The 27,359-nt window shown below is 49.9% G+C and overlaps 1 protein-coding gene across 1 annotated transcript in view; it reads right to left on the bottom strand.

Moving 5' to 3' along the window:
- Window positions 1–27,359, bottom strand: part of LOC147880306 (uncharacterized) — a 272,580-nt gene that overhangs the window by 108,874 nt on the left and 136,347 nt on the right. Inside the window, 2 exon segments of the mRNA XM_087370397.1 lie at window positions 19,492–20,842; window positions 21,228–21,752. Of these exon segments, the coding sequence (XP_087226523.1) occupies window positions 19,492–20,842; window positions 21,228–21,752 (1,876 nt within the window).

Raw genomic sequence — 27,359 nt, 5'->3', positions numbered from 1 at the left:
GAAGAAGAGGCCCTGTGTGTCCCAAACACGGAGGAAACGTCTCCGCTTCTCCCGGCCAGCCCGGGAGTCTCCCTGTATCTGGTCCCACTGGCCTCTGAGTGTGTATAATCTCACTCCAGATGTCAGTCATGATCTGGGCAGTCAAAAGGGAGGTGCCACCGAGGATCTACGCGTAGCGCGAGGTCCAAATGTGCCATCCTGCGATGCTGCTAATAATCTCCCAGACTGGTTGCCTCTCCTGAGATCCTGTGCCAGCCTCTGCCAGGTGCGGCGGAATGCTCTCGAGCGGCCCCCACGTCCCCTATGTGATAACGAAAGTGGGGTCCTGCGGACATGCCTCGAACAAGTGATGAAAACCAGGTGCGGTGCTGCACCAACAAAACGCGCCCCAAGTGATCAAACCTAACTCCGGTGCTGCGCGAGTAAGGATCCCGAAGGTCCACCTCCACACTTCCTGGGCGCGAGTGCAGCTCCATAGGCAGTGTTTTGGTGACTCCTCGTCCTCAAGACAGATCTGACAACGTCCATCCTGACCTATCTGCCGCAACCAGCTCCCCACTTAGAAGACCTTTGTGGGCGAGAAGCCAAAGGAAGTAGGAGATCTTCCGCGGCCGCCAGCTCTCCCACAAGGCCTTCCAGAAGGCTTGCAAAAATAACCTGGAGATACCCTGAGCATACCAACTGGGCCGCTGGGTGGGAGGGCGGCTCTGCATCCTCCCGAGAACTCGCCTGCCCAAAGTCGTGCTGTAGACAAAGAAAGAGGTCGGCCCCTAACCTGTCACAATCTCTGGCCATCTCCACTCTTTTGGGTCCCAATCAAGCTCTGACAAGGCCCGCCCCTCCCAGAGCCAGAGTCGCCATAACTGCAGCTGATCCTGCTCTATACTGGGATCGGTCCGCCAAACCTTCCCCACAAGGCCTACGACCCGAACCCTCTGCCATGGGAGTAGGGGGTCGATGAGCACATCCTCTCTCTTGAGTCGGCCGTCCCCCATAACCGCGAAGAAGGAAACAGAGAAGTCGTCCATCCGACCTGCAACCACCAGTGGGATGCCACGGGGGGTGAACTGTCCCAGCCAACGGTCATCACCAGGCATAAGGATCTGAATCTCGAGTGGGACCAACCAATCAGCTGGAATCGCTCCGTCTATCTCCGAGCGTCTCGCCTGAGCTCCGTGGGCACCTCCAGCTGCGACTGCTAGATCAGCGGTCTCCAAGTGTCTGTACGTGTCCCTCCAAGCTCGAAGGAACCGGGCTGGCCCCCGCATCCAACCGTCCCACCTGATGTGTGATCTCTCCCCCAGCTGAAGGCCCTCGGCATCTCTGACCTGACCGTTCCAGATGAGCGGCTGGCGATCGATCTCCTCCTGACAGCTAGGAGGGGACTGTAGGAGACTGAGGCGGAGCCGCCTCCAAATCATGAGGAGGCTACGAACGAATGGGGAGCGGGGCTGAGTGAGCGGGACGGAAGTGAAGATCCACCTGAGGGACGATAGCCACTCCACCTCGGCGCGGGACACAAGAACCGACCCCCTGCTGAAGTAACATCTTCCACGTTTGCCCCCCCGGGGTCAAACCGCGGATAACTAACTTGCCGAGCAGGGCCTGACTCTGAAGCTCTGGATCGATGACCCCTAGGCCACCCTCAGCCTGCGGAAGAATGACTGTCTACCAGGCAACCCTAGCTCTGGTATCTCTGAGACCGGTCCCCCCTGGACCACAGGAAGTTCCGAACCAACCTCCTAAGCTGTGCCACGCTAGATCTCGAGAAACACCAACAGGAAGCCACATACCAAGCCGTGGCTAGGAGGACCTAGTTGACTACCAGAGCACGACCTGCAAGAGAGAGCTTAGCAGTGCTCCAGAAAGCCAGCTTCGTCGAATGGAATCTAGCACCGGGAGAAACTGATGAGCTGGCGTGATATCCAGGCCGACCTGAAAGCCGAGATATCTAGCTGTCTGTCCCCGCGGGATCCACCTGAAACCCAAAAACCTCCCCCACTGTGAGCACGCCCCGGGGTTTGTGAGAAAACCAACTGATTTGTTCCAGTTGATTTTCGCACCGGCTGCCGAACAGAAGACCTCTAGGGCCATCCTCACCCTCTCCAGCATCATCTCCTCATCCTGGACATACAGTGTTGTGTCATCTGCATACTCCGAGTTCAGGAGCTCCGTGTCCTCCCTGATGGGAAGGCGAACACCCCAGATCCCGGTCGACCTCGCCCGAAGGTAGTATGTCATAGCCTCGGCGAAGAAGAGAAACAAGTAAGGAGCAAGGGGGCAACCCTGACGCACTGATCTCTCCAAACGAAATCGCTCTCCCATCCTGCCGCCGATGATGACCCTGCTAGAAGCTGTCCTATATAATGCTGAAATACCATGAATCCATCCTGCTGGGAAACCTAGTCGCTCCAGAGTACCCTCCAGGAAGGACCAGTCCACTCGATCGTAGGCCTTCTCAAAGTCGAGAAGTAGGATGGCTAAATGTGACCCACTGTGCTGAGCCCACTCCACCGCCTCTGAGAAGGTGAAGACATTATCCAGGATACTGCGATCCTGGACAAAGCCTGTCTGAGTGTCATGAATGAGGTCTGGAAGTAGAGGCCGAACTCTGGCGCTGATCATCTTGACAAGGATTTTGTAGGCAGTGGTGAGGAGGGTGATCGGGCGCCACTGACGGATCTCCTGTCGATCTCCTCCCTTCGGGATGAGGCAAATCAGTCCCGAGGAGAGGCTCTCTGACATATATCCGCTGCTGAAAATCCTCTGGAGGGCTGCTAAGAGGGGCTGATGGATCTGATCCCAGAAGGAGGTGAAGAAAGCTCGAGATAGCCCATCCTCGCCAGGGCATTTCTGCCCGTCGATGGCCATCAAGGCCTCCAACATCTCGTCCGTAGTGAACGGTGCCAACAACGTCGCCTGCATGCGGGACTGGACCAGGGATGGAATGTGCCTCCACACCTCCTCGCGGGAGCGTCGAGTGTGAGGGGCAAGCTGCTCCTGCTGAAAAAGAGTCCTGTAGAAGTCGGTAGCCAACCCCAAGACCTCACCCGGATCAGTAACGATGTGCCCCTCTGCTGTCCTAAGACTCCGTAGCTGATCACCTGCTGCTCTCTCGCCATGTGTCCTGAAGAACTCCCTGCACATCCGGTCGTCCTTCCGAGCCCAGAAAGAGAGAGAGGCGTGATAGGAAAACTCTGAACGGCGCTGGAGAGTCTCCTCAAGAAGGGCTCTGGCTCGAAGGGCCTGGATCCGAAGCTCCTCCGAGCCCGGTGCTGCCTGCTGGAGTCGCTGAATGGAAGCGAGGTCCCTACGAAGAGCTCTCTCTCTGCCCCACCACTCATGTCGAACCTGAAGGGCTGCGAGCTGGCAAATCTGACTGGACTCTTGCAGAGCCTGCGCCACCGAATCAACCAGATCCACGCACTCACCCCAATCTCTGTCCCATAGGCGACCGATACTGCTGCGCACGTCCTCCCTCAAGAAGATGGAGTCGAGAATCCGACACGAACGGGGAGGAAGGGACTGAACTGCCGAGTCTAATGATAAGAGCACAGGCGCGTGGTCGGAAAGTGTCGTCCCTAGTACTATACCCGCCTGACCGCCTCTACTGATGACACAATCACTGACATAAAATCTATCCAGTCTCTCCAAGAGTCTGCCTCCTTCCCTGCGGAAGCCCCACGAGAAGTCCAAGCTCCCATGCCAACGACGGAAGGACGGAGCTCTCCAGCTGTCCCTACCTCCTGTCACGAAGATAAAGGAGTCCCAAGCGGACTGCTCTGCCTGAGACATACCTGTAAACTCTGGTGCTCTGCCCTGCTGGTCCTCCAAGGTCTCCAGATTGTTGAAGTCACCTCCAACAATCCAGGAATCCATGTCTGGGAGAATCCCTGTGAGTGTCCTCTAGAAGGTGGCTCTGCATCGGAGGTCTGTGGGAGCATAGATGTTGAGGATTCCTAGTCTGGAACCCTCCAACTCCAGGCCTACCCAAAGGGCACGGCCTGGGATCAACGTGCCATGATCAAAAACTCCCTGGGCTAACTGCTCGCACACGAAAGTACAGACACCGCCACTCCTCCCCTGTGCGCCAATCGAGGGCTCCCAATAAGTGTGAGAGCGTCCAGGGAGAATCTTCTCGCAGCTACGGGAATGAGCCACAGAAAGCTTGTGCTCCTGGAGCAGAAGTATATCCAAGCGACCAATCACTGCTGGCTGAAGTTCCTGTCTCAAAATGAGCTTCCTAGGACCACGGGTGCCAGAAGAATTAAACCCATTCACATTCCAGGAGAAGGTGTAGGCTCATGGTGAGGACTGGTAGACTGCGAACAACTGTCTGCTTGCGGCAGATGTCGATGAAGAAGCTGACATCTTGGAGTGGAGGCGCTGACGCTTATGAGAAGCTTTGGAGGGGGAGGCGGGGTCGTCCTGCCCGTTCTTCAACACCTTTAGCAAAGGCGACAAATGCTTTCTCGAGCCAACTCGAGATCTCTGAGGTAGTCATCTCGTAGAAGGCTTGGAGTTTCTGAGGGGTCCAGGCTCTGACATCCTGGGGAGGGGCCACGACAGAGGGGGCCTGAGGATCACCATTAATCTGAAGCGTTTGGCGGCGCAACGCCACCACAGGCGCACGTCACCCTCGGACCACTGAGTCTCGAGAAGCTGTCCACCGGACGGGCCTATCCAGGAGCAAACCTGAGTGTGCGTCTGCTCTCTGAGAGCCTCCCAGACCGAGTCGTCTGTAAAAGTCTCGGTGCTGTCGCTGAGGAATGTAAAAGCAAAGCTAGGGCCATCCCTCGGGGCCAAGGCTGCGATCTTTCCATCCGCTCCTTTGCGGAGCAGGAAGATACTGATGTCAAGACAAGCAGGGAAGGTCCCAAGGTCGGCCACATCCAAGTAGTCCCATGGGCCAGATCTGTAGAAGTCGCGAGGAAGCTCTCTCCTGAAGCTGAGGCCCACCAAAGTCTGCAACTGAGGGGCTAGCGGACAGGGAAGACTGCTCCAGTGGTGGTGTAGACTCAGGGTGTCCTGCCTGTGGAGGGGAAGGGAGGGTGGCTGGGGGGTAGGCAACTCAAAAAAAGACTCCACGGAGGCGACTAGCGGGGGGGAGGAGGAGGGGGAGTGGGGGCTGCCCGCGGCTGAGAAGCCATCGGTACAGCTGACGCTGCAGGAGAGGCGGGGGGGGATGGGGCTGCACCTGGGACTGGGACTGAAAAGGAAGAGGAGACTGAAGAGGAAGAGGCGGGGGCTAAAGCTGCGGGTCGGGAGGAGGGGGGTGTGACTGGGGAAGGGGCTGGGAGTGAGTGGAAGGGGGCTGGGGAGCGGAAGAGAGGGGGATCTGAGGCTGTGGAGAGCGGGCTACCATCGAAGAAGAAGCTCTCCCAGGACCCTGGGACGGCTGCCTGTCAGGTCTGAGGTGCTGCTGCAGGTTGAGTAGCCTCTGCCTCCTTGCCTTTTTTCGAAATCTTCTTATTCTTTCCTCTTTCCCTTCTGACCTCAGTCCAACCGCCAGCTAACTCTGGACCGGACTCCGGCTGCCTCTGCTCCTCCTGACGTGGCTGCCCGGAGGGGGGGAGGGGGCGGAGGGAGAGGGGGCGGGGGGGTCCGAAAGGAACTGGTGAATCGTGGACAAATAGCAGCCAGGTGCCCAAATCCGTGACACCTCAGGCACTGGCCTGGCTATCCTGTGACTACCATGCTCTGGGTGATGCTGCCGGCATCTGTCACGATCTCGATCACTGCAGGGAGAGTCGCAGGGTCCGCCACAGCCACACGGACTCGGGGGGCTCCTGCTGTAGTCACCGCGTCGGCGAAAGTGTCATGCATAACCCAACCAAAGTGGGAGCCCAGGTCCCTGACAATCGGCCGCAGCTCAGCAGCAAGACCTGAAAAAACTAGTGTCACTGGATGGCGAGGTATGCGGAACCGAGCATCAAAATCCGCTGCACTGAATCCACGGTACCAAGGGACTATCATAATGATCTTTCCGTCCACCGAAGTGGGGGAACCAGCAATCAGGTTGCTCGCAGCTTTCGCATTGGAGAGTTTGAGCCAGAAGATGCCCCTTCCCATAAGGGCCACCTCCTCAATGTGACCGTCCTCTAGCATGAGAGTGGACTGGAGCCAGTCCCTGATGGCTGATCTGGAGGGGGAATGTCCAATGACTCTGCCATAGACAGAGGTAAGGGCAAAGTCATTGGCAACCTCCTGAACCCAAGACGATTGTTGCTCTGTCAAGATAACGCGGTAGGCATCTAGAGAGGGAGGGTCCGACTGGGCCTCCAGTTCTGGGCGAGGAGCCGCCATACCGCCAAGACAAACTGCGAGACCTCCGATGAAGAAGAGGCTGCCACCCAAAAAGGGGGGGATAGACGCAGGGGGAGGAGCCTGGGTGTGATGAGGACGGGTGAAGCGAAACGGGGCGACGTGAATCGACGGGGGAAGCGGAGGCGCGGGCAAGGGCGGAGGCGGAGGGCGGGAAGGTTTGAGGATGGAGGGCGAGTGGGGTGAGGAGGCGAGGGCGGGGGACGGCTGGGGTGAGATGGGGCGGGACGGGGTGGGAGGGCGGGAGGCGGAAGGACGGGAGGGACGAAGGGGCGGGACGGAAGGACGGGAGGGACGGGAGGTAGGCGTAGCGAGGGGACGGGGGACGGGCGAAGTGAGGGGGTGGGGAGGGCGAAGCGAGGGGGTGGGGAGGGCGAAGCGAGGGGGCGGGGTGAGGCGGAGAGGCGAGAGGGGGGGTGAGGCGTAGCGAGGGGGGGCAGGGTAAGGCGGAGCGGCGCGGGGGGTGAGGGCGGAGAGGCGAGGGGGGGAGGGCGGGTGAGGGGAGGCGAGGGGGTGAGGGCGGGTGAGGGCGGATGAGGGCACAGCGAGGCGACGAGGTGAGCGGGGGGGCGGGGGGGTGAGGGCGGAGAGGCAAGGGGAGGGGTGCAGGCGGCCGAGGCGGGGGTGAGGCGGAGGACGAGGGGGTGAGGGCGGAGAGGCAAGGGGGTGAGGGCGGCCGAGGCGGGGGTGAGCTAGGGGGGTAGAGGCTGCGGGAGGGAGGGAGGGCTCGCAGGAGCTCTTTGAAAATTATGATATAATCATTGTGTGACCTTTGTCTCTCAGACATTGGGAGTACAGGATCATGGCATAGTAGGAGCATATAGAGTCGGGAGGGATCGTACTAGAGAGCAGCCCCTCATTATCAGATTCAGAGATGCCCAGGCACGTCTAGCTGCCCTCAGGAGGAGAGGGACACTCAGAGACCACCCACAGATTTCCATGGACGAGGATCTAACTCAGATGCAGGTTGAGGAGCGCAAGGCGCTCATGCCTCAGAGAGATGCAGCCCGAGCTCAGGGCAAGTGGGCAGTAATCCGGGATGGCAGACTCATCACAGGCACCTTGAGGCGTGCTCCCACAGTGCTTAAAGATGGCAGACCAGCAGATATAGCCCCACCTCCACCTCCTGCTCCGACAGCTTGACGGGACAGGGCCCATGGGACACACCACCCGTCAGATAGTCTACGCATCGCTGTATGGAACTGCAATGGTTCTTTTACAGCACAGCCAGGCAATCTACGGGGGGCATTCTTTGGGAGAGATATCATCTTTTTCACGGAGACACACGAGAGTCCAGAGAGACCTTTGCCACGAGTGACAGGGTATACATGGAGATCTGCCTTCAGGCAGCACACTCGGACATTTGGAGTGAGAGGATCTGGAGGAGTAGCCATTTTGTACAGAGAGCATCTCGATCGGATCATCACAGTGGAGAGAGCGGATTCACATGCCCGATTCTTGTGGGTACGCATCCGCCGCAGAGCCCCTCAGCGAGATCTTTTTATTGCAGTTTGCTACTTCCCCCCGGCGCAGTCGATCTATTCTTCCACTGGACTAGGCCAGTCCATATTTGAGGATCTCTCAGCGGACATTGCAGATTTTTCACATCGCGGAGAAGTCATCCTTTTAGGAGACTTCAACGCGAGGACCTCAGACAGACAGGCCCTCACTTATGACTTCATGGAGGATCCGGTCATACTCCCAGCATTTCACGATGATAGCCTCTATCGGACTTCATCAGACTACACAATACAGCCCACAGATCAGGGACGTCAGTTACTGGAGCTCCTCACCTCACACAGTATGGTCATTTATAACGGCTTGTCCAGGTGGCCACAGTCTTCCATGCCTACATTCTCTTCTGCTTCTGGGCGTGGTACTAGTGTGATCGACTACATCATAGGTCCCCCGACTCTAGTCCCTTCCATCCATAGCCTTACTGTTAGCCCCTTCATGCCCTCTGCCGACCATGCACTCATCCACTTTACTTTAACTCATGTCTCCCATGACCCACCCCCCCTCGTTATCACAACCGCCAACCCTATTATGAGGTTCATTTCGACCACCAGTTCGATGATGTATATAGCCAGAACCTCAGCCGCCTACTCCGTCCTCATCTATTAGATGCTCTACCATCCACGCAGGACCGGTGGGAACTTGTACATACTTCACTCGTTTCTGCCGCTCACATGTCGTTCCCTGCCACATGTCATTCGTCTAGTCCCCCACCGGTTGGTCTTGTTCCTTGCAACGGTTGGTATGACGAGGAGTGTAAGGAACTCCGCAAGAAACTTCACCTTGAGACCAAGGAGAAGTCTCCCCTCCTTGCCGAAACCAAGAGAGACTACAAGTGGTTGGTTAGGCGCAAGAAACGCCAATTTCTAGCCCGGAATGAGGAGCAGCTGAGAAGCTTGCTTTTCAGCTGTGACTCCAAGGAATTCTGGAGAAAATTCCTCCGCTCGAAGTCTCAGAGCCCCCTCACAGATCCACGTGTCTGGTCTGCATATACTTCAGCTCTATACGATGTTCCAGATTAGCCAGCCATCGATTTATCCCATTCCCCTAGGCCAGCTTCATCTAGTCTCTTCACACCAGAGAGTGTCCGTGCAGCAGTCCACCGATTGAAGAACGGGAGAGCTAAGGATCATGATGGATTGCAAGCGGAGTATGTAATCCCTGGGATTGATGCCTTACATTTTGTTCTTTCCCCTCTCTTCAATGAGTCTGTTTGTACAGGCCTACCACAATCCTGGTTAGGCAATACCATAGTACCTATCCACAAGTTGGGGGACCCTATGGAGCCGTCGAATTACAGGACCATCATGATTGGCCACGTTATGGCCAAGATCTATGCATCAGTTTTGGAAAGCCGTATAAATGACCATGCCGAGACGACAGGACTCAGAGCCAGAGGGCAGGCTGGATTTCGCAGGGATCATTCGACACTTGACCACATCTTCACACTCAGGGCACTGGTAGAGGAGGCGAAGTCACGAAGGCAACGGCTTTATTGTTGCTTCGTGGACTTCAGGAAGGCATTTGACACAGTTACGCAATTCAGATTGTTTCAGAGGATTCGCCAGATGGGCTTCAGTGGAGAGATACAGTGGGCTATCATGGCTTTGTATGAGAGGGTCACTGGTCGGGTTCGGACACGTGAGGGGCTCTCAGAGGAGGTATGCACCACGATTGGGGTGAAGCAGGGTTGCCCGCTCTCTCCTACTCTCTTTGGATTATATATTGATGAGCTAGAGATGTTTGTACAGATGACAGGCGGTGTGGACTCCACTCTCTCAGGATCCTCCATTCCTATCCTCCTGTATGCGGACGATGTGGTTCTCATTTCCTCTACTGCTCAGGGCCTCCAGGCACATATTGAGGCACTCCACAGGTTTTGCCAAGACAGGGGGTTGACCGTAAACCTTGGCAAGACCAAGGTTATGGTTTTCAACACCTCTGATCGTATTTACAGCACGGATGAGTTTTGCTTCACTTATGACGGACAGCCCATTGAGCTTGTTAGAGAGTACACTTATTTGGGGGCAATTTTCAGGGGACCAGTCTTCACCATGACATATGCAGCACGAGATAGGATTAGTAGAGGGTATGCTTCGTTGGCTCATCTTGAGCATCAGTGTTTTCAGTCCCACTTTCAGCATCCCGATACGAAATCCTTGCTTTTTGATACATTGGTGAGACCAGCTGCAATGTATGCAGCTCCTTTCTGGGCAAGAGACCTCGGTGCTGCAGATTGGAGACGAGTAGAGAGGTTACAGATCATCATGTTCTCTCGGCTCATAAGGGCCAAGGCTACAGTTCCGCACGAGATCATGCTAGCAGAGTTTGGAGCTACTCCCCTTGCATTGGATGCAGCGTTTCAGTCGGTCATGTATTTGCACAGGGTTAGGGAGTTTGGAGACTCAGCAGCAGGCAGAGCTCGGTTGCCATGGTTAGCACTTGCATCTTCTATGGAGTTGGCACGATCTGGGGCCCGATACTGCTAGTACTTCAGACTCACTAGGTGGCTCACATCTCTTGGACTAGACATGGATAGACTGCCTCCCTTCCGATACAGCATAGATGCCCCTCATCTCGAGTTGACTCGCCACGAGCTTAGCCAGGTCACGAGAGCAGACTTGCTGCAGCTTCATACGTATCGCACTTGGATTTATCCCACGCAGCTTCCGACGAAGATGGCCACATATCGTGACCACTTCCTTCGGATCTCAGAGGATGGATTTGTCATTCCACCAGGCTATACAAGTATCCACATGTCCCACTCACTGAGAATTGCCCTTGGCCAGCTTAGAGTCTCTTCGCATCAGCTCGAGATAGAGGCTGGTAGGATGCGACGCAGAGGATGGACGGCGACCAAGCCGAGAGACCAAGATCTGCCCTTGTTGCACCATGGGAGAGGTGGACTCAGAGGAGCACTTCATTTGCAGATGCCCGCTATATTATGAGCTCAGAGGTAGATTCCACTGTCTCTTCACGGATGGCTTTGGACCTCTCTCACGAGTGATGGACTACGAGGATCAGCATTGCCTAGCTCTTTATGTCAGGGAGGCCACTATGCTTCGACGAGACTACCTGAGAGACCATCAACACAGACTGGAGCGTGATAGAGCCCAGCCTGATAGAGCTAAGGCACACGCTATACCAGAGGACAGAGACCAGGAGGAGCACGAGGAGGTCAGAGCTCACACAGGACACATGCCTCCACCCTGTGGATGTACATATGAGATGGTTTGTAGACGCCGCAGGATCTTGTTACATAGGGGACGTACTCGCTGCTTCATCTCCAGACGATCCAGGATGATGGCAGCTTTTCGGAGGAGACTTACTCATGCAGATCTCGCCCCACCAGCCGCTCACCTCACCTTTGCTCAAATTTGTACTCTCATAGCAGGAGGCAGAGTCGATGGACGGGATTTCCAGTATTATTTTGGTTCTCAGACTCCGTGATACCTGGACTTGTATCTTTGCATTGTATCTTTGCATTGTCATATTGTACTCATCCCCCCATTTTCCACCCAGGGGCGGTTTCCTTGCATCTAGTTTACTTTGTATTTAGGCTCAGATTTGACATTATGTACTTTCACTTTCACTTGCATTGTATTGCGTAGCACTTAGATGATATTCGACGATGCCTCTTCTTTGTGGCACGTTGATTTTGTGCTATCTTGTATGCAGAGTTCTTGATGTCCCATGGGCCCATTTTGGCCTTTAGTGGACAATAATACACTTTCTTTCTTTCTTTCTTTCTCTCTCTCTCTCTCTCTCTCTCTCTCTCTCTCTCTCTCTCTCTCTCTCTTGTATTTAGGCTCAGATTTGACATTATGTACTTTCACTTTCACTTGCATTGTATTGCGTAGCACTTAGATGATATTCGACGATGCCTCTTCTTTGTGGCACGTTGATTTTGTGCTATCTTGTATGCAGAGTTCTTGATGTCCCATGGGCCCATTTTGGCCTCTAGTGGACAATAATACACTTTCTTTCTTTCTTTCTTTCTTTCTCTCTCTCAGCACGCACGATCGAGGTATCACCCTTGACGTAGCCCACTGGATCTAGAGATCGAGGAGACCATGCCCTCTCCATGTCGAGAGACAGCTCAATAGACAGATATACGAGAGCTTCTCACATCTCATCAAAGAGCCACTAGGTTACCTAGGTATACAGAACCTGAGCATGTACTAGGAGAGCTAGCTCTGAGCACCTGATACTTTCTTTGTTATTTTGCTTTTCCTACTCTACTATTTGGACACTTGATTCACTAGTTTAGCATTTTAGCACTTTAGCTTTCAGCAAGGGTCTTAGTGAACCCTTTGCTTCAGCCCTCTGTGGCTTGTATGAGTTACTTTTTGGCTTGTACTTTGTCTCATAGGCCCGCGAGGCTTGTTGCAAACGTTAATACATCTTTCTTTCTTTCTTTTCTCAACAAAAATGGCTTCGCTACCTAGCTAGGAGTTAGCCTAATCTACTTACATCCCGACATGAGAGCACGAGGGAAACACATCCCCAGAAATTCAAGGATTCACAAAAACATCAATCTGGAATGCAAATACAAACATCGGGGGACGAGGGTTTGATGGAATAGCATGCTACATAAGAATGACATGGGAAAAAACAGAAAAGGTTGTAAAAGAGGACCCACACAAACAATACATATGGCTGGATACAATGGCAAAGGAGAGGAATATCAAAATGGCAGCATGTTATTTTGCACCACCACAATCTCCCATCTACATAAACAAGAGCAACATATCTGAAGAAGATCCCCTCATGCATTTAGGGGAAGGCAAAGTTATATGGCACTAATACTCCAGCAAAAAACAGCAAATGGGTGGAGGAACAAGGAGTGAGGGCACCATCCCAAGCAGGGTTTCGTCCCAAGCACTCAACGGTTGATCATCTGGTTTCCCATAAGGGCTGCAACTGAGGGATTCAAAGTATGAAAGGGGCTATATACTGCAGTTTCATAGATTTTAAGAAAGCCTTCAACACAGTGCCACGTAAGAGGCTATGGGAAAGACTGGAAAAGATCAAAGTTCCTCAAGAACTCAGAGAAGCTACATACTGACTCTATGAGAAGGTACTAGCTGAGTTGGCACAGCAACTAGTGGGTGGGCCGTGCTCCAAAGGGAAAGCTATAATAAGAAGCGACATTGGTAAAAAATGCTGCCCCCTCTCACCGACACTCTTTGGCCTTTTTATCAATGAGTTGGAAAGAGTGGATGAGAATACACAGCAACGAAGGGGTTCAGATTGCAGGGTATGCTTTATTAATGCTTATCTATGCAGATGATGTAGTATTCTTTGCAAAGAACAAGGAGAGCCTGCAAGCACAGTTGGAAGCACTGAGAGATTTCCGCAAACACTTGAGGATGCAGGTCAATATAGATAAGACAAAGGTAATGGTCATCAGGACTCGCAACAAACAAGTAGATGCCACATTTGGAGGGGAGCCCCTGGAAACAGTCAACTCATATAAATATTTAGGACTAGTTTTCACAAACAATTACAAATGGAATGCATGCGTGGAAAGAAGGATTCTGGAAGGTTTGAAAACTCTATATAGCTTCCAAAATAAATGCAGGAAGGCGCATCTGTAGAAATGGGAAATGAGAAAGTTTCTGTACACCATGCTTATGCAGACAGTCATCCTCTATGGGTATCCCACTTGGGCACCCGGGTTGTCTAGGATATACTGGGAAAGAATAGAAACGATACATAAATGTTTCCTGATAGGGGAGTTAGGAGTTAAGGCACAGATACCCTACCCCATCATACTGGCTGAAACAGGGATGATACCTCTGGAAGGGGAAGCATTGTCTCAATTCATGGCTTACCTCAACAAAGTAGAGAAGATGGACGCCAGTAGGATACCACACAAGGCGATGGAAGCTACACATACAATGGGCTGGCACAGAGAGCGGATGAAGTGGATGGAGTCATGGGGTGTAACAGTTCCTGATATACCCAAATATGCATGTGAAAAAAAGGAGATTTATGTCATAAAGCCTTAACCCTCTATTGGAAATACAGAAACTCACAATCTGTATTTTGGTTGAAATTAGCAGCTGGAAAGTAGGTCTATTGGTTATTACAGAATGATTGTGAGCTAGAGTGCAGAATTGAAGGGCAGAGGTCTTGGCTGAATCACCTAGATTCAAGGCTCAACTACTGCTACAAAAGACTTCTTCATGACAAAGAGTTCTTTTCTTAAATCATTTGGCAACAGGATTAAGATCTCTCCATTTCCTTGATGCTTTTGTTTCAATAAACTCCTTTGCGGGCTTGGTACAAATTTGGTTTTTAAGAGGTGACTGAGCTGCTGCTCCTCCCTGACCTTTGCTGCCCCCTCTCCCTCAGCCCCTCCCTCCCTCCCCCTCCCTCGCCCTCTCTCCGTCTCCCTCTCAGCCCGCCCCCTCCCCTCTCAGCCTGCCCCCCCATCATGCCCTCTCAGCCCACTCCCCCTCCTCCGCCCCCTCAGCCCGCCTCCCCCCTCCTCCGTTCCCTTAGGCCTCCCCCTCCCCGCTTCCTCTTCCCCACTCCCTACTCTCTCCTACCCCGGCCCCTTCCCCGCCCCCTCCTCTCCCCCGCTCCCTACCCTTCGCCTCAGCCCTCTCCCCCGCCTCCTCTATCCCTACCTATTCCCGCTCCCTACCCCCGCCTCAGCCCTTCCCCCGCCTCCTCTACCCCTTCCTCTTCCCTCCCTCCACCCGCCTCAGCCCTTCCCCCGCCTCCTCTACCCTCCCCCCCCCGCCTCCTCTACCTCCCCCCCGGTCCCTTCTACCCCGCCCCTTCTACCCTCGCCTCAGCCCCTCCTCCCTCCCCCTCTACTCCTCCTCCCTCCTCTCTGCCTACCCCTTCTCCGCCTCCTCCCTCCTCCTCATCCTCTTCCTCATCCTCTCCCTCCTCCCTTTCCTCCTCAGCCCCTCCTCCTCCTCAGCTCACCTTCCTCCTCCTCCTCTCCCGGGCAGCTTAGTGCAGAAGGAACCTTTTCGTGTTCGAGTCAGCCTCACCCACCTCGATTGGCGATGGCTCCCTTCAGCCAATCTCCGTCCACTCCCACCGGCTGCGAAAACAGTTGTTTTCTCAAAAGACGAGTTGCAGCAGCTCAAAAAAGATACTCAGTAGGAGAGCTCGACATCGCTCCTTGCTCGCATCCATGGGTCCCACCCTTCCGGATGCTCACCACTCTACCTGGAGACCTCGCAGGGCACCTTACAGATGTTCGTCTCCTTGGGCGAGGTTTCTTCCAGATTGTTTTTTACTCCTCAGAGGTAGCTCGTACAATGCTGTAGGCTAGCCCGTTAGCACTGGGCTCTAGGAGGATTTTTTTGACCCCTTTTTCTTTGGGGTTTGATCCTGTCGACGAAGACAGCCGGACTCTTCATCAGATTTCCAAGCCTTCCTCAAGTGTACCATCGACTGCTACATTCCATTGGACCCGCCTTTGGAGTGCTTACTAAGATCCCCCCTCTCCCTGAGATGCCTACTTCAACAAGAGAGGCAGTCAGGTCCGATGGGGTACCGCGTGTTAGGGTCATTGTCTCTGACCCTAACATCTCGGATGACCACATTATGCTTCAGCGTCCAGATGGCTCCTTCTTCAGACAGAGAGTCGAGATTGAAACGAGACAGGATCAGTGTAGGATTTGCAGGACCCTTGGACACTTTGCCACAGATTACCTAAGGAAAAAGAAAAGACCACAAAGATCCACGGGTGCACCTCATAGCCTCACCCGACCTGGACCTCCTTCACGACCAATTCCTACCGCCTCACACGTTGCTAGACCTTCGACTTCATAGCCAAGACCATCAACCTCTCGTCCTGAACTTCTACAGCACCGACAAGACAGCCAGCACGTCCTGCTTCGGTCGTCGCCCGTTGGGTTCCTGTCAAAGTTGGTGAGCCAGTACCTCAAGCTACTACTGATGGGGCCGCGGACCCGTCTCTTCAGGCAGGAGACATCCATGTCCTGGTTCCATGTGCAGATGAGACTGCTCCTGACCCTTTTCAGATATAGGAGCGCTCATCTTGGGAGAACCTTTCTACAAAGGCCCGTGCTTTACTTGAGGAGGGTGACAGAATTGTGGCTAAGGTCAGGCAGATGTTGCCATGTCTGCCTACACCTAACAGAGGTAAGGGGGTTATTGGTTCCACTCCTCCTTCCGCAGGGCTCCTTCGTACTCCTGCGCCAGAGACACTTTGCAGGATTTCATTTTCAGTTATGGCAGACTTGGCTGAGTTTGAGGCAAAGGAGTTTGTACCCTCCACGCTTGGGGAGCATATCTCCAGGATAGAGTTCCCCCCTCAACAGGGGGGGTGTGCTTTCCCCAGTTGACTTCCCTCCTCCTAATAGGAGGAATTTTTCACAAGAGAGGGCTTTCTCCGCTACCAGGTCGGGTAGGATCTTCCATCCGGCCTCCTCCTCTCGTAGATGAGGATTGTCAGTTGGAACGTTCAAAGCCTCGGGGGTGTACCTCACCGCCGCTGCAGGCAGCTGATTCGTAACCAACTTCGTCCAGGTGTTACTTGGGGTCCCATTGGCATTCTGATGATTCAGGAATACAAATTGGATGCCAGGGATTGTTCCAAGTCGGGTAAGCTTCTTTCAGGCCATAGTTTTTTGTCACCTGCCTTGGGCACCAGGGGAGGTACTTGCATTTATGTTTCTTATTCTATACTACCCTTGGTGATTGGACATGGGATCATAGTCCCTTCCAGAGCTTAGTGGATTATACTTTTGATTGATGGGCATAAGGTTGGTCTCTTAAACATTTATGCACCCAATTCCAGACAGTAGTGGTTATGCCTTCCTTCTTACAGTAAATCCACACACTTAGGCCATAGATGATGCTAGAGTGGTTATTTGGTGACACTTACCTGGGTTGGTGACAAGGGATATGACTGTTTCACTTGATGCACCCTTCACCAATGTAGAGTTCAGGACTGCTTTTCCCGCCCTTCACAAGGACAAGTGTCCTAGTTCAGATGGACTTACCCCCTTATGTTTTATTAATTTTTGGTATCAGATTGGGGATCATATTACCTTAGCCCTGCAGGGTATATGGGACTCGTGTGAGATGCCAGACTCACTACGATGGGCCTTATTCATTTCATTCCGAAAGGAGGTTGCAGGAATGTAGTGTCTAAGTGGAGACCAATTATCTTGTTGGGGAGAGGGGACCTGCCTCTACTATAGGCACTTGGCAGGCCTTTATGAGACTTCCAAAGAATCAGAGACTTTTAGCAATTGGCCATCTCAGAGGGAGTGCACTCAGGATACAGCAAATACAGACAGCCATTCCGCTCGAGTGATTGACACAAATCACATGCTGCTTACAAAGTCCACCTAGTGGGGAGCGTTCTCAGGGACAGGCATTCCACTACAGTTCATTGCATTGCAAGATGCACATGAGGATACCCTTGTCTTTGATATTCAGTCGGGAGGCAGACTTACAGACCTTCTGATGATATTCTTTTGCAGGTTGCATTTCAGCCTGTCAGAATTGCAAGATTCATGGAGTGGGGCAAGGATTCACAGTGGTATCTTGACCCTGATCCTATTCTCCTTGCGCTGGGGTCTTGGAGACTCCGGCTGTATGGTGGTTCCCCTATTAGGTTCTTGCAGTGGGACCCAGGGGAGTGGGAATAGATTGATGAGGGGCACTGAGAGAAGAGCTTTTCCTTCTTTCACTATACAGTTAGAAATGCCCAGAGATTTCAGCTCAGCAATAGAGATTGGAAGCCCTCCAGAGCACCACATTGGGATAGTTTTCAGATTTCCGCACCTGTGCGGAAGAACTTTTGGCGTAGGCTCTGGAAATCCCTCATGAATAGAAAGATCACTCTTTTCTTTTGACTTTCTATTCATGGAGGGATTGCAGTGAACCTGTGGATATCCAGGTTCGGGGCTGACCCTATTTGTCCTCGTTGTCACATGGCAGCTGAGTCAGTACAGCATTGCCTTTGAGAGTACAAACAGGCAAGGATGATTTGGAAAGGTATTGCTAGGATTTTCAGCATCTTTCATACAGCATCTTTCTACATGACCTAGGGTTTAGTGGCTTGGTTATCTCTTACTGGTCCACAGGTGTTTTCCGAGGGACATGATCCAGATCCAGCTTTCATTGTATGGCGACATTCAGTGGAGTCTTGTTCCCTCCAGGATGTTCCCCACACTCCTTTTAGAGCTACTCGTGCCTCAGTAGACACGTCTTGGGAGATTTTGGCTAGCATTGCAGCTTGGCATATTTGGAATGCCAGGTGTACAGAGGCGATGGAGGGTATCCAGGTTCACCCTTCCCAGACTATGGCCAGTATTTGGACTGACACAGTACACACTCTGATGGCCATTTGGGCGAGCATGCAGGGATCCTCCAGAGCAACCACTGCCAAGAGAGTTACTTTTTTCAGAGTTTGAACTTTGGAGGGGATCTCCTTTCTTCTCTGACTTTCCTTCAGGGTTGAGATGGCATTTTCAGCCTCCGCCTTGGTTCTTAATTAGCTCACTTTGAGCTGTTTTTTCCTCATGCATTGCATGATATACTCCCGCATTTGAGCTTGCTCTCGCGGTTTTCATTCATGAATCATACTTAATGAAGTTATTTTCTTGGGGGAAAAAAAAAAAAAAAGGGAGATTGTGACACAGAAAATATTAAACTTTGGCAAAACCTGGGAACAAAAAAGCAGAAATTAACTCAATGGACAGTTATGGGATGCAGAAATACCTCGGGGAAGACATTTCAACATATAAAAGGTATCTAACTTGCAAAATCAGAACTAGTTCACATGATCTCGAGGTAGAGAGGGGTAGATGGGTCAGACCCATGATCCCCAAAGAGAGAAGAATCTGCAAAATCTGCACTACAGTAGAGGCGGAAATTGAACAGCATGTACTCTTGAGATGTAGAGCCTATACACACATCACAGAAGGCTATGGGGGCAGCAAAGATCTAAAAAACCTGCTGGAGCAGCCAGCCAAAAGCTAGGAAGCTACTTCAAGGAAAGTTTGGAACATCGCAACAAAGTACTTGGTCTAGCACACTAGCTAGCCCAACAAGTACTCCATACATGATAAGTCTGTAACATTTTCTCTTGCTCGATGTAAGGGATCACATTAATTGATAGTGATCGCCAGTCCCATATATCAGGCCTGAAGGGTCTCACAATGGACTGTAATAGAACCATATCATATCATCTCTCTCTCTCTCTCTCTCTCTCTCTCTCTCTCTCTCCATCCTGCAAACACAGGCACACCCACAACCACCCTTCTTCATCCACACACACTCAAGATATTAAGTCATGCCCCGAAATGATATATATACATTTCAGAAGCTGACAGCAATGCTTGCCTAAAACATAGAATCTGGTATAGGCGTTCATATTGATGTGTGTATCTGTGCCTTCTGTACTTCTTTTGGGGTTTCTCATGGTATAAGTGGAGTAGGGGGCAGGGAAGAGAGAGAGAGAGAGAGAGAGAGAGAGCATGTACTGTGTATAACTAAATCATTGCTCTGTGTAAGGGACATAAGAGAATTAGATATACAAAGCATCACAAGCAATATAACTTATGGGGATTTTGGGGGTTTCCTTGAGTCTTTTTTTCTGGGGGGGGGGGGGGGGGGGGGGCGGGGGGGGGACCAAACATGTACCTGAAATTCTAAGCCTTTGCATCCGTTCACTGTCAAAACAAGACCTTTCTTTCCTATTTGATGCACGAGCTTCTGCTTTTGATTTTCATCCCTAACAATAATTGCTTGATGTGCACCAAATTCATAACCATTTTTGCCATCATCTCCACCCCAACCAAGCAATGCATTCATGAGTTCATTTTTGTTTGCTGTCAGGAAAGTTGGAAGTTCTCCAGAAACCAAACTAGTTTCAGGGGCCAATTTATCAACTGATTGAGGAAAAAAATAGTAAATCAGCTGCACAATGCTTTGTGCCATGTTCACCACACCTCGATGAGTTCTGAAATTATGAGTTAGCTGGAAAATATCAGGGACCCTCTCCTCACTGTTTTGCACATGCTGCTTGCATTTCAAAGAAATTCCAGATTCACTGTTGTTTGTGGATGACGGCAAATCAGATACACTATGATTTGTCTGGTTCAAAAAATCTGTATAGAATAAACTTCGGATGTCTTGAAAGCGAAAGCTTACTCCTCTTGCAATCGTTTGTGCTGTATCACCAGCAAAAATAAACCCTTCTCTTGGATTTCTACAAACAAAACTAAATAGTGCAATCTGTGCCTGAGTCAGATCTTGGACCTCATCTATGTAAATGTAGTCAAAACACTTGCCGATGTATGTGCCGCTATGGAGCTGCTTATACAAGTGGATGACGTGATCTGCTATGTCATATTCATTTCTTTCCCTTTTCAGTTTCTCATACTGTAAAAAGAGATTGTAAATGGCCTCTCTTCTTTCCATATCAAAACTGGGTTTCTTTTTTTCTCTGTTGTGAAGATAAGAATCTCTGCTGAGGATTCCTTTTGGAGATTTAACAGCCTGTACACTACCTTTAATGACGGACATTATCTCTACAAAAACAGATGATGAGTCCAATCCCTTGGTCCAAATAGAATTTAAGTTTGACCAATAGCATGAGTCGAAGTACTCAAAGTCAATTTCTTTTTTCCTAAACTTTTCTGTAATTGAATGAACCCCATGCTCAATAATCATGTCTTCATTGGCACCTTGAAGAGTATCGAAGGTTTGAATATCTGAACCAGAACATCCAGCATTATAGCCTACCTGCTCTTTTTCTTTTATTTGGGGTTTTCCACGGCTTAATCTTTCAAAGAAAGGGTGCAAAACACTATTATCAAGCATCAACAAGAATTTCCGGAAAGTGAGAATCATAGGAAAAAGCTCACTTGGCACATTTACAAAAGTGTCTGGTATGGTTCCCATTATTCTGTTTTCATCTTCACTGTCAAGGATCAGTTCACTCTGGGGGTTAGGAGGTAGCATCTCTTTTCCCTGCACTTCTGACATTGACCTGGCAAAGAGGGAAAGTGTTAAATTTGTCTTAGGCTTGAAATCTGGTTATAACAATATGTAAAAGCAAGCACCCCAAAATATACATACTCCATCTTTATCACCTTCCTCTCAAAAGGATGATTCAGCTATAATTTTTGCATCTATTGAAACTTCTTGCAATAGAGTCAGTTCAGTAATCTATTTCGTCATTAAAGACCATCTCCCGGTGCATCATATTATCTGAGAACACTTTCAAGGTTTTCATGCTTTTCTTTTAAAAAAGAGAACTCAGAGTGGCAGTTCAATTGTTTTGAAGTGAGGTAGCATTGACAGATTTATTTCATGGTATTTATACGTTTAGACCCAGCATCAGATTTAAGAACAATCAAATATTAAGGATGCACCTTTGAACTTGAACAATCTGATTTTTGATTGCAGCACATAGTAATGGACTTAAAGTGACCAAAATCTGGGTCATATGATTTCCAAGTGCAGTGTCATCTTCTTTCACAAAATTTTGTTGCTGACGTCTGGAACCTTCCATACCATTGACAGCTAGCAGATACTGTTGTTCTCGCTGGAGGAGTTTGGTGACAAGAACAGTTGTCTTTCCTGTACCAGACCTTCCTAGTATAAAACTATTCCCTGATTTCTGAATAATCATAGACTCTTCCTCATTGACTTCAAATGGAAGGTTGACTTCTGATCCATCAGAGGATGTCAATAGGTGATTCGCAATCCCGGATGAAAGGGCATAGAATTTCATCAATAACAGACTTTGGTTGACACTGGACTTCTCAACCAACATGGGATTTTCTCCACAATCTGGCACCTGAAGTTCCCTTTCTTCTCTAGATCTTCCATGGGCATTGAACCAGACAAAGTCAGAATCTGCTTGCCATGTTATTGGAAGGAATGTTTTTTTTTCCCTGAGTCAAACATGAAATAAATGAGGTATTTAGCAACCCCAATTCTAAAAGAACCTATCGAAACTGACATTAGCAAAACAAAGGCATTACTTTTTTCTAGAAATTTGCAGGCACAGCATGGCCTCTTAAAAACATAGCTTTGACATTTGAATTAGAATCCACTACAGTCAATTTGATTAAACATAACTTGACCATGCATTGCTGACTTTCTTTTCTTTTTGTGATATGGGCTTTAAAAGAAACAGCCAAAAACAAGGCAATAATTGTTGGAATCGTGCGAAGACAAGTTTACACAAGAAACAAGGGTGCAATCCACACAAAAAGCTCCATTGAATAGTTCCACAACTGAAGTACAACATCTGGGTTATATATGAAAAATGAACATAGACTAGAATAATCAAGCTATGTCTAGCCTACATAACCATACCATTGTAATATTCCTACAAATCCCTCCTCAATGGTATGGCTGAAGTACTCTGGAAAGGTCTCAGTAGTAGCTAAGGTACCTTAAAAACCATGATCGCACAAATCCACTCACACAACATACTACTAGTAGAGTTTGGGACTACACGTCTATAGCTTGATGAATCGTTCCAAGTGGTCAAATACATTCAAAGGGTTAAGGGCTTCCACGCTAAAGACATCAGAATGGTGTAGGTATCTTGTCTGGCCCTGACCTCCTCCATGGTAGTAGAGGCAAACGGGGAATTAGTACGCTCTATCTTCATAGGATTGGGATTTAATAACGACAAACTACCACGATTTCAATATAGCCTTGAGGCCACATCCATTCCGCTCACCTATGATGAGGTGAACAAGGTCTCATTAGAGAGCACCTCCTACAATTCCACATGTACTAGAGCTGGCTAGCACCCCGCAAGCTTTTGGTAAAACTCAGCTTCTACAGAGATCACTGCCTGCAGATCTGGGAGGACAGTTTTATCGATCCACTTAGCTACACTTGGATCCATCTCCCACATGCCTTGACGATCTCAATCGGGCAGTTCTAAGTATCCTCTCACCAACTACATATTTGCAGAGAAGGGGGAAGGGGCAGATTTGCAGATGGGGAGAGAATAGCAAAAGGAAGGGAGGAGAAGAGAGGAGAAGGGGAAAGAGAGAGGAAGAAAGAAAGAAAGAAAGAAAGTGTATTATTGTCCACTAGAGGCTAAAGTGGGCCCATGGGACATCAAGAACATGGGAAAGAGAGAGAAGGATGAGAGAGAGAGAGTGAGCGTAGGCAATAGGTAGCAGGAAGGAGGAGGGAGAGTAGATAGGATTAGATGTCACATCAAAAAGTGCGTACAAAGGTGTGGAGGTGGACATAATATAGTCTCCCTCTACTATATCTCCTTTTTGCACCCCCCTCTAGGCCTAAAAATCCCCTAAGCCAAATCAAGCCTAACCCTCACTAACTTGGCCTCTGATCTTGGCCTTCATTACAACCATCCCCGCTCAATATAATTTTTCCCTCAAAATTGCAAGTGGTGGCTGGAAACAAAGGCTCCTTGCTGCTGCAACACGGTGAAACCTATTCCACCCGGGTCAAAAGAAAAAATAAGATAGTCCTTGTCCCCATAAGTTGTGGCACCACCTGGGTCATGTAAGTGTTGATCCCACCTAGCATACTTGTCATGAAGAAGCTTCAAAAGCACATACAGATTGGCTCTCCCCAAGACAGCTATTTTGGGAACCTCTCCGTGCCTTGCTGCCCACTTTTCCCCACGTCAGAAGCATTCGTTGTTTTGCCATATACCTTGTAGTGCAGCTTTGAGGAGAAGTTGTTGCATTGCATTTTTCAACTGCCCATATGCTAGGAACTGAAAATCATTCTCATTATAGCTGCTGTACTCAGGCTCTAACACTTCCAACAGTGCTTGTGCTTCCTCAGCATTCCAAGGATTTTCAGTCCTCACCTGTAAGGCCTTCAGCTCTGGGCTGTATCGCTGTAATTTACTTCTAATCATGACACCCATGAGGTCTTTGAAAGCTGCCCATGTGTAGGGCTTCCAAGACAAGGCCCTCAACTTTAACCAAGTGTGGGCATGGTGCATGCCATCATCATCATACATTGGATATAATCTGAAATATCCAGGCTGCATTCGAGGTGGCCTAGACTCTATGTAGAGCCTCATGTCTGATTCAGATCGAGGCCAAATCCTTTCATAGGCATTGGGCTGAAGCAAAGCTGAGAGATGAGTGCTAGAGGGACAGGCTCTCCCAAGAACATCAACATGAGGTTGGGATGTGCCAAATGGCAGCAATGAAGATGGGCCTATATCCCCTGCACATAACTCTAGCTAAAATTTCCCATGGATGAGATCATAGTGGGCTGCTCACTAATACGCTTCCTGAAGATGGAAGGATTTGGCTGGTTGTGTAGTAAATACTCTACTGCCTGCCCACCCTACATCTTGTGTGGGGATGCAACAGAATCCACATGCATGAGTGTAACTTCATGCTCTACAGACAAGGATAAGCATCATCGTGTCATATGAGATCACCCTTCTCAAAAAGAAGTTGATTGCCTTTGTCATGTACGATACCCAACTTGTGTTGTGGCAAACTGTAGCTCTACGTTGGTCTCCTTCCATCGCACTTCCATGTGCATCTTTTCCATCATCTGGCCAATCTGCGCTATCATGCTGCTGTGCACCCATGTACTGTTGCAAACTGTAGCTGTTTAGACCAATATGGTTGTGCAAGGGTTGCTTGCCATCATGCACCTTCTCAAAAGTGTTATAACAGGCATCTTCGTTCTACTGTCCATTGCCATAACAGCCATCTTCTTTGTGCTGTTTATTGTCTTCATAATTTGGGCTGTCATTTCGAGGTTGTACCATGTACTTGCAGCTTTTGTCATTCCTACTAGTCATGAACATATGCCATCTGGTAGTATCCCAGAAATCTGCATGCTTGGCCTGGTTTCCATTCCTACCATTAAGTTCAGTCCCAGATGAATGCATCTCTATTGTGTGCTTCATAAACATGTTATTTAAGTTGAGCAGCTCAAGTTTTGATTGCCCTTTGAAAACTTTGTTCTCAACTTTTGAAAGTGCCAATACATGGCAGAAATATTTATGACATGCTGCCCTTGCATTTACAGCACTCATGCGAAATGCCTTCATTCCCATTATGGCTGCTAAGCATTGGAGGCAAAACTCCCAGGTATACTCATTTAGTGAGCAATAGTGAAGGGCATTATTCATGTGGCTATCTTTCCCACTGTACTGCTCCTGAATGTGTGGTGATGCAGCTTCAGGGATTAAACTGTCATGCATACCTTGCTCTTGCTGCACAATCTGCTTCTTAGTAGATTTGCTTTGGCATCCTTTGTTATCATCACCGTGGTCTTCAATATTTTCTTCCTTAATGGAGACCATACAACACTGGATACTCACCTCCTCCTCAAAAACTTTGTCCTCAAAGTTTGCATGCCTAGACATGTCAAGTGCAAGTGCATCCACATCCTTACCTTGCTGGTCAACATCCGCATCTTGATTTCTATCACAGATTTGCTCAACATTGCTTTTCTCATCATCTGTCTTTTCAACCGTTTGGCCTGCTTCATTGTCACTGTTATGTAGGCTTCTGCCATCACCATGCATACATGTATTCCTTCCATTGGTATGCTGAATTGCTAGGGCATCGTCTGGAGCAATGTATCGGTCCTGCAAACTGATACAACAGCGTCCTCGCTGTCCATATTCATTTCCATCATGTGGGCTGCTGCTTTTATATGGGCAACTATCCCAACATAACCCTTGTATATTTGCAGCAGTAATAGCCTGGAAACAACCAGATTTTTTTGAAGCATGATTTAGCTACGTACTAGGGAGACGCATAGCATGGCTGGGCTGCATGACAAACATTGGCCAGGCTGCATTCTCCTCAGATGTTGGGTGTCTTCTCTTATAGGCTTGCATAGCCTTTGGCATCACTCCCCTCGGAATCATAGTTCCAACAACTTGCTCTATGGCATTTGTATCTCGACATTTAGCATAGGACATCGCTGTCAAATCTAACAGCTGAATATGTAAGGTACAACCACCATCATATATATCCCGACCTTGCAAGCTGCTTCGTGCTTGCAATGCACTAGCCTGTGAGGCATAGTGTACTTCAGCTTGCAGACCACCTGAAATCGGATGCATGACAATCTTATCAATACACCCAAAAGGAGAAAATACTTGATACATGACAATTGGATGCATGACAATCTTATCAATACACCCAAAAGGAGAAAATACTTGATACAACACATCCAATGTAATGGGGTACACCAGATTGTGGATGGTAATCAGAAGGATTCCATTGGGCTGTGAATTTTCCCCACGTTGAGGCTGCCCTAAGCTTTTTGCACGCTGCATAGGGCCCTGCATAACCTGTCCAAAACTAGAGGCATGTCGTCCTATTTTCCCTTCATACGCATGCGGCTGTCCCATCATGTGCATCAAACATTTGTAGCTGCCCCACTATGCCAAATACATGCACATGTGCTCAGTTTTTGCCTATCTCAAAGCTCAAAATGTGATGGAGAGGCTCGGAAGAAAAGTTGATGAAGATGCTCGAGAGGAAGGTCGTTGAAGAGGCTTTTAAACGGGGTCCAAATGAGCCGAAATAGGGCTGTGGAAGCCCCTAAAAGAGGTTGGAATTCTGAGTTTTTGCCCCTCTTTTTTTTCCCTTTTTTTTTTATTTTTTATTTTTTTGGGGGGGGGGGGCGTTCCCTACGACACCTTGGATAGTTAGTACCTAGGACTGATAGGACACTGGGTTAAATTAGTCTAACTAAACCGTTGAACCCTAGTTAGCACCTAACCTAACCTAAGCCCAACTGACCCAACCTAAACCTAACCTAACCTAAGCCCAACTAACCCAACCTAAACCTAACCTAACCCAACCCAACCCAACCCAAGTAGCTAACCAACCCCCCTAAACCCTAGCTAACTGAACCTTAGGAAAGACTAAGGTTTTTTTTGTGGTTGCATTGTAGGCATGAAAGATGACGGCGGCCTAGTGAGAGGGCGGAGAGAAAGGGCGGCGGAAGCATGGCGGCCAGGCGGAGCAAGGCGAAGGCGTAGGAGCACTGGAGTGACGAAAAGGAAAGGGACGCTGAAGTGACAGAGATGCTCACGAACGGCGATGCCACGAGCAAGATGCCACGGACGACGACTTGTAGCTTGGGCCTGCTAGGTTTGCAGGGCTGCTTCTTTATGGGATGCCTGCAAAGGAAAAGGGGGCAACGATTGGCGAGACCTGCACGGTACTATTAGCGTGCTCTAAAGCTGAGCAGTGCAGGAGCATCGTTAGGTGCAAGCCACGAAGGGCGGATCCGTTAGAGGCACAGGCAAGTAGGTGGCAAGCCGGAATACCCTAGCTGAGGAGGAGCTCTCCGAAAACATTTGTCGTGGACTCTTCTCGGCTCTCCAAACTGGTCGTGGGCTTGTGCATCAACTTAAAAGCTTGTGGAATACGCGAGGATAGGCTTAGATAGGCACATAGCAACTGGTATCGTTGGCCTTGCGTCTGTCAGCCTACGAGCTGGTGGTACCTTGCTGCGTCTGTCAGCCTACGAGCTGATTGTACCTTGCTGCGTCTGTCAGCGTC

The sequence above is a fragment of the Dipteris shenzhenensis genome, chromosome 32 (assembly GCF_047967505.1).
Source record: "Dipteris shenzhenensis isolate YYH24624 ecotype China chromosome 32, Dip_SZ_1.0, whole genome shotgun sequence".
NCBI classification, from domain to species: Eukaryota; Viridiplantae; Streptophyta; class Polypodiopsida; order Gleicheniales; family Dipteridaceae; genus Dipteris; species Dipteris shenzhenensis.
This window is presented reverse-complemented; position numbering and strand designations above follow the sequence as displayed.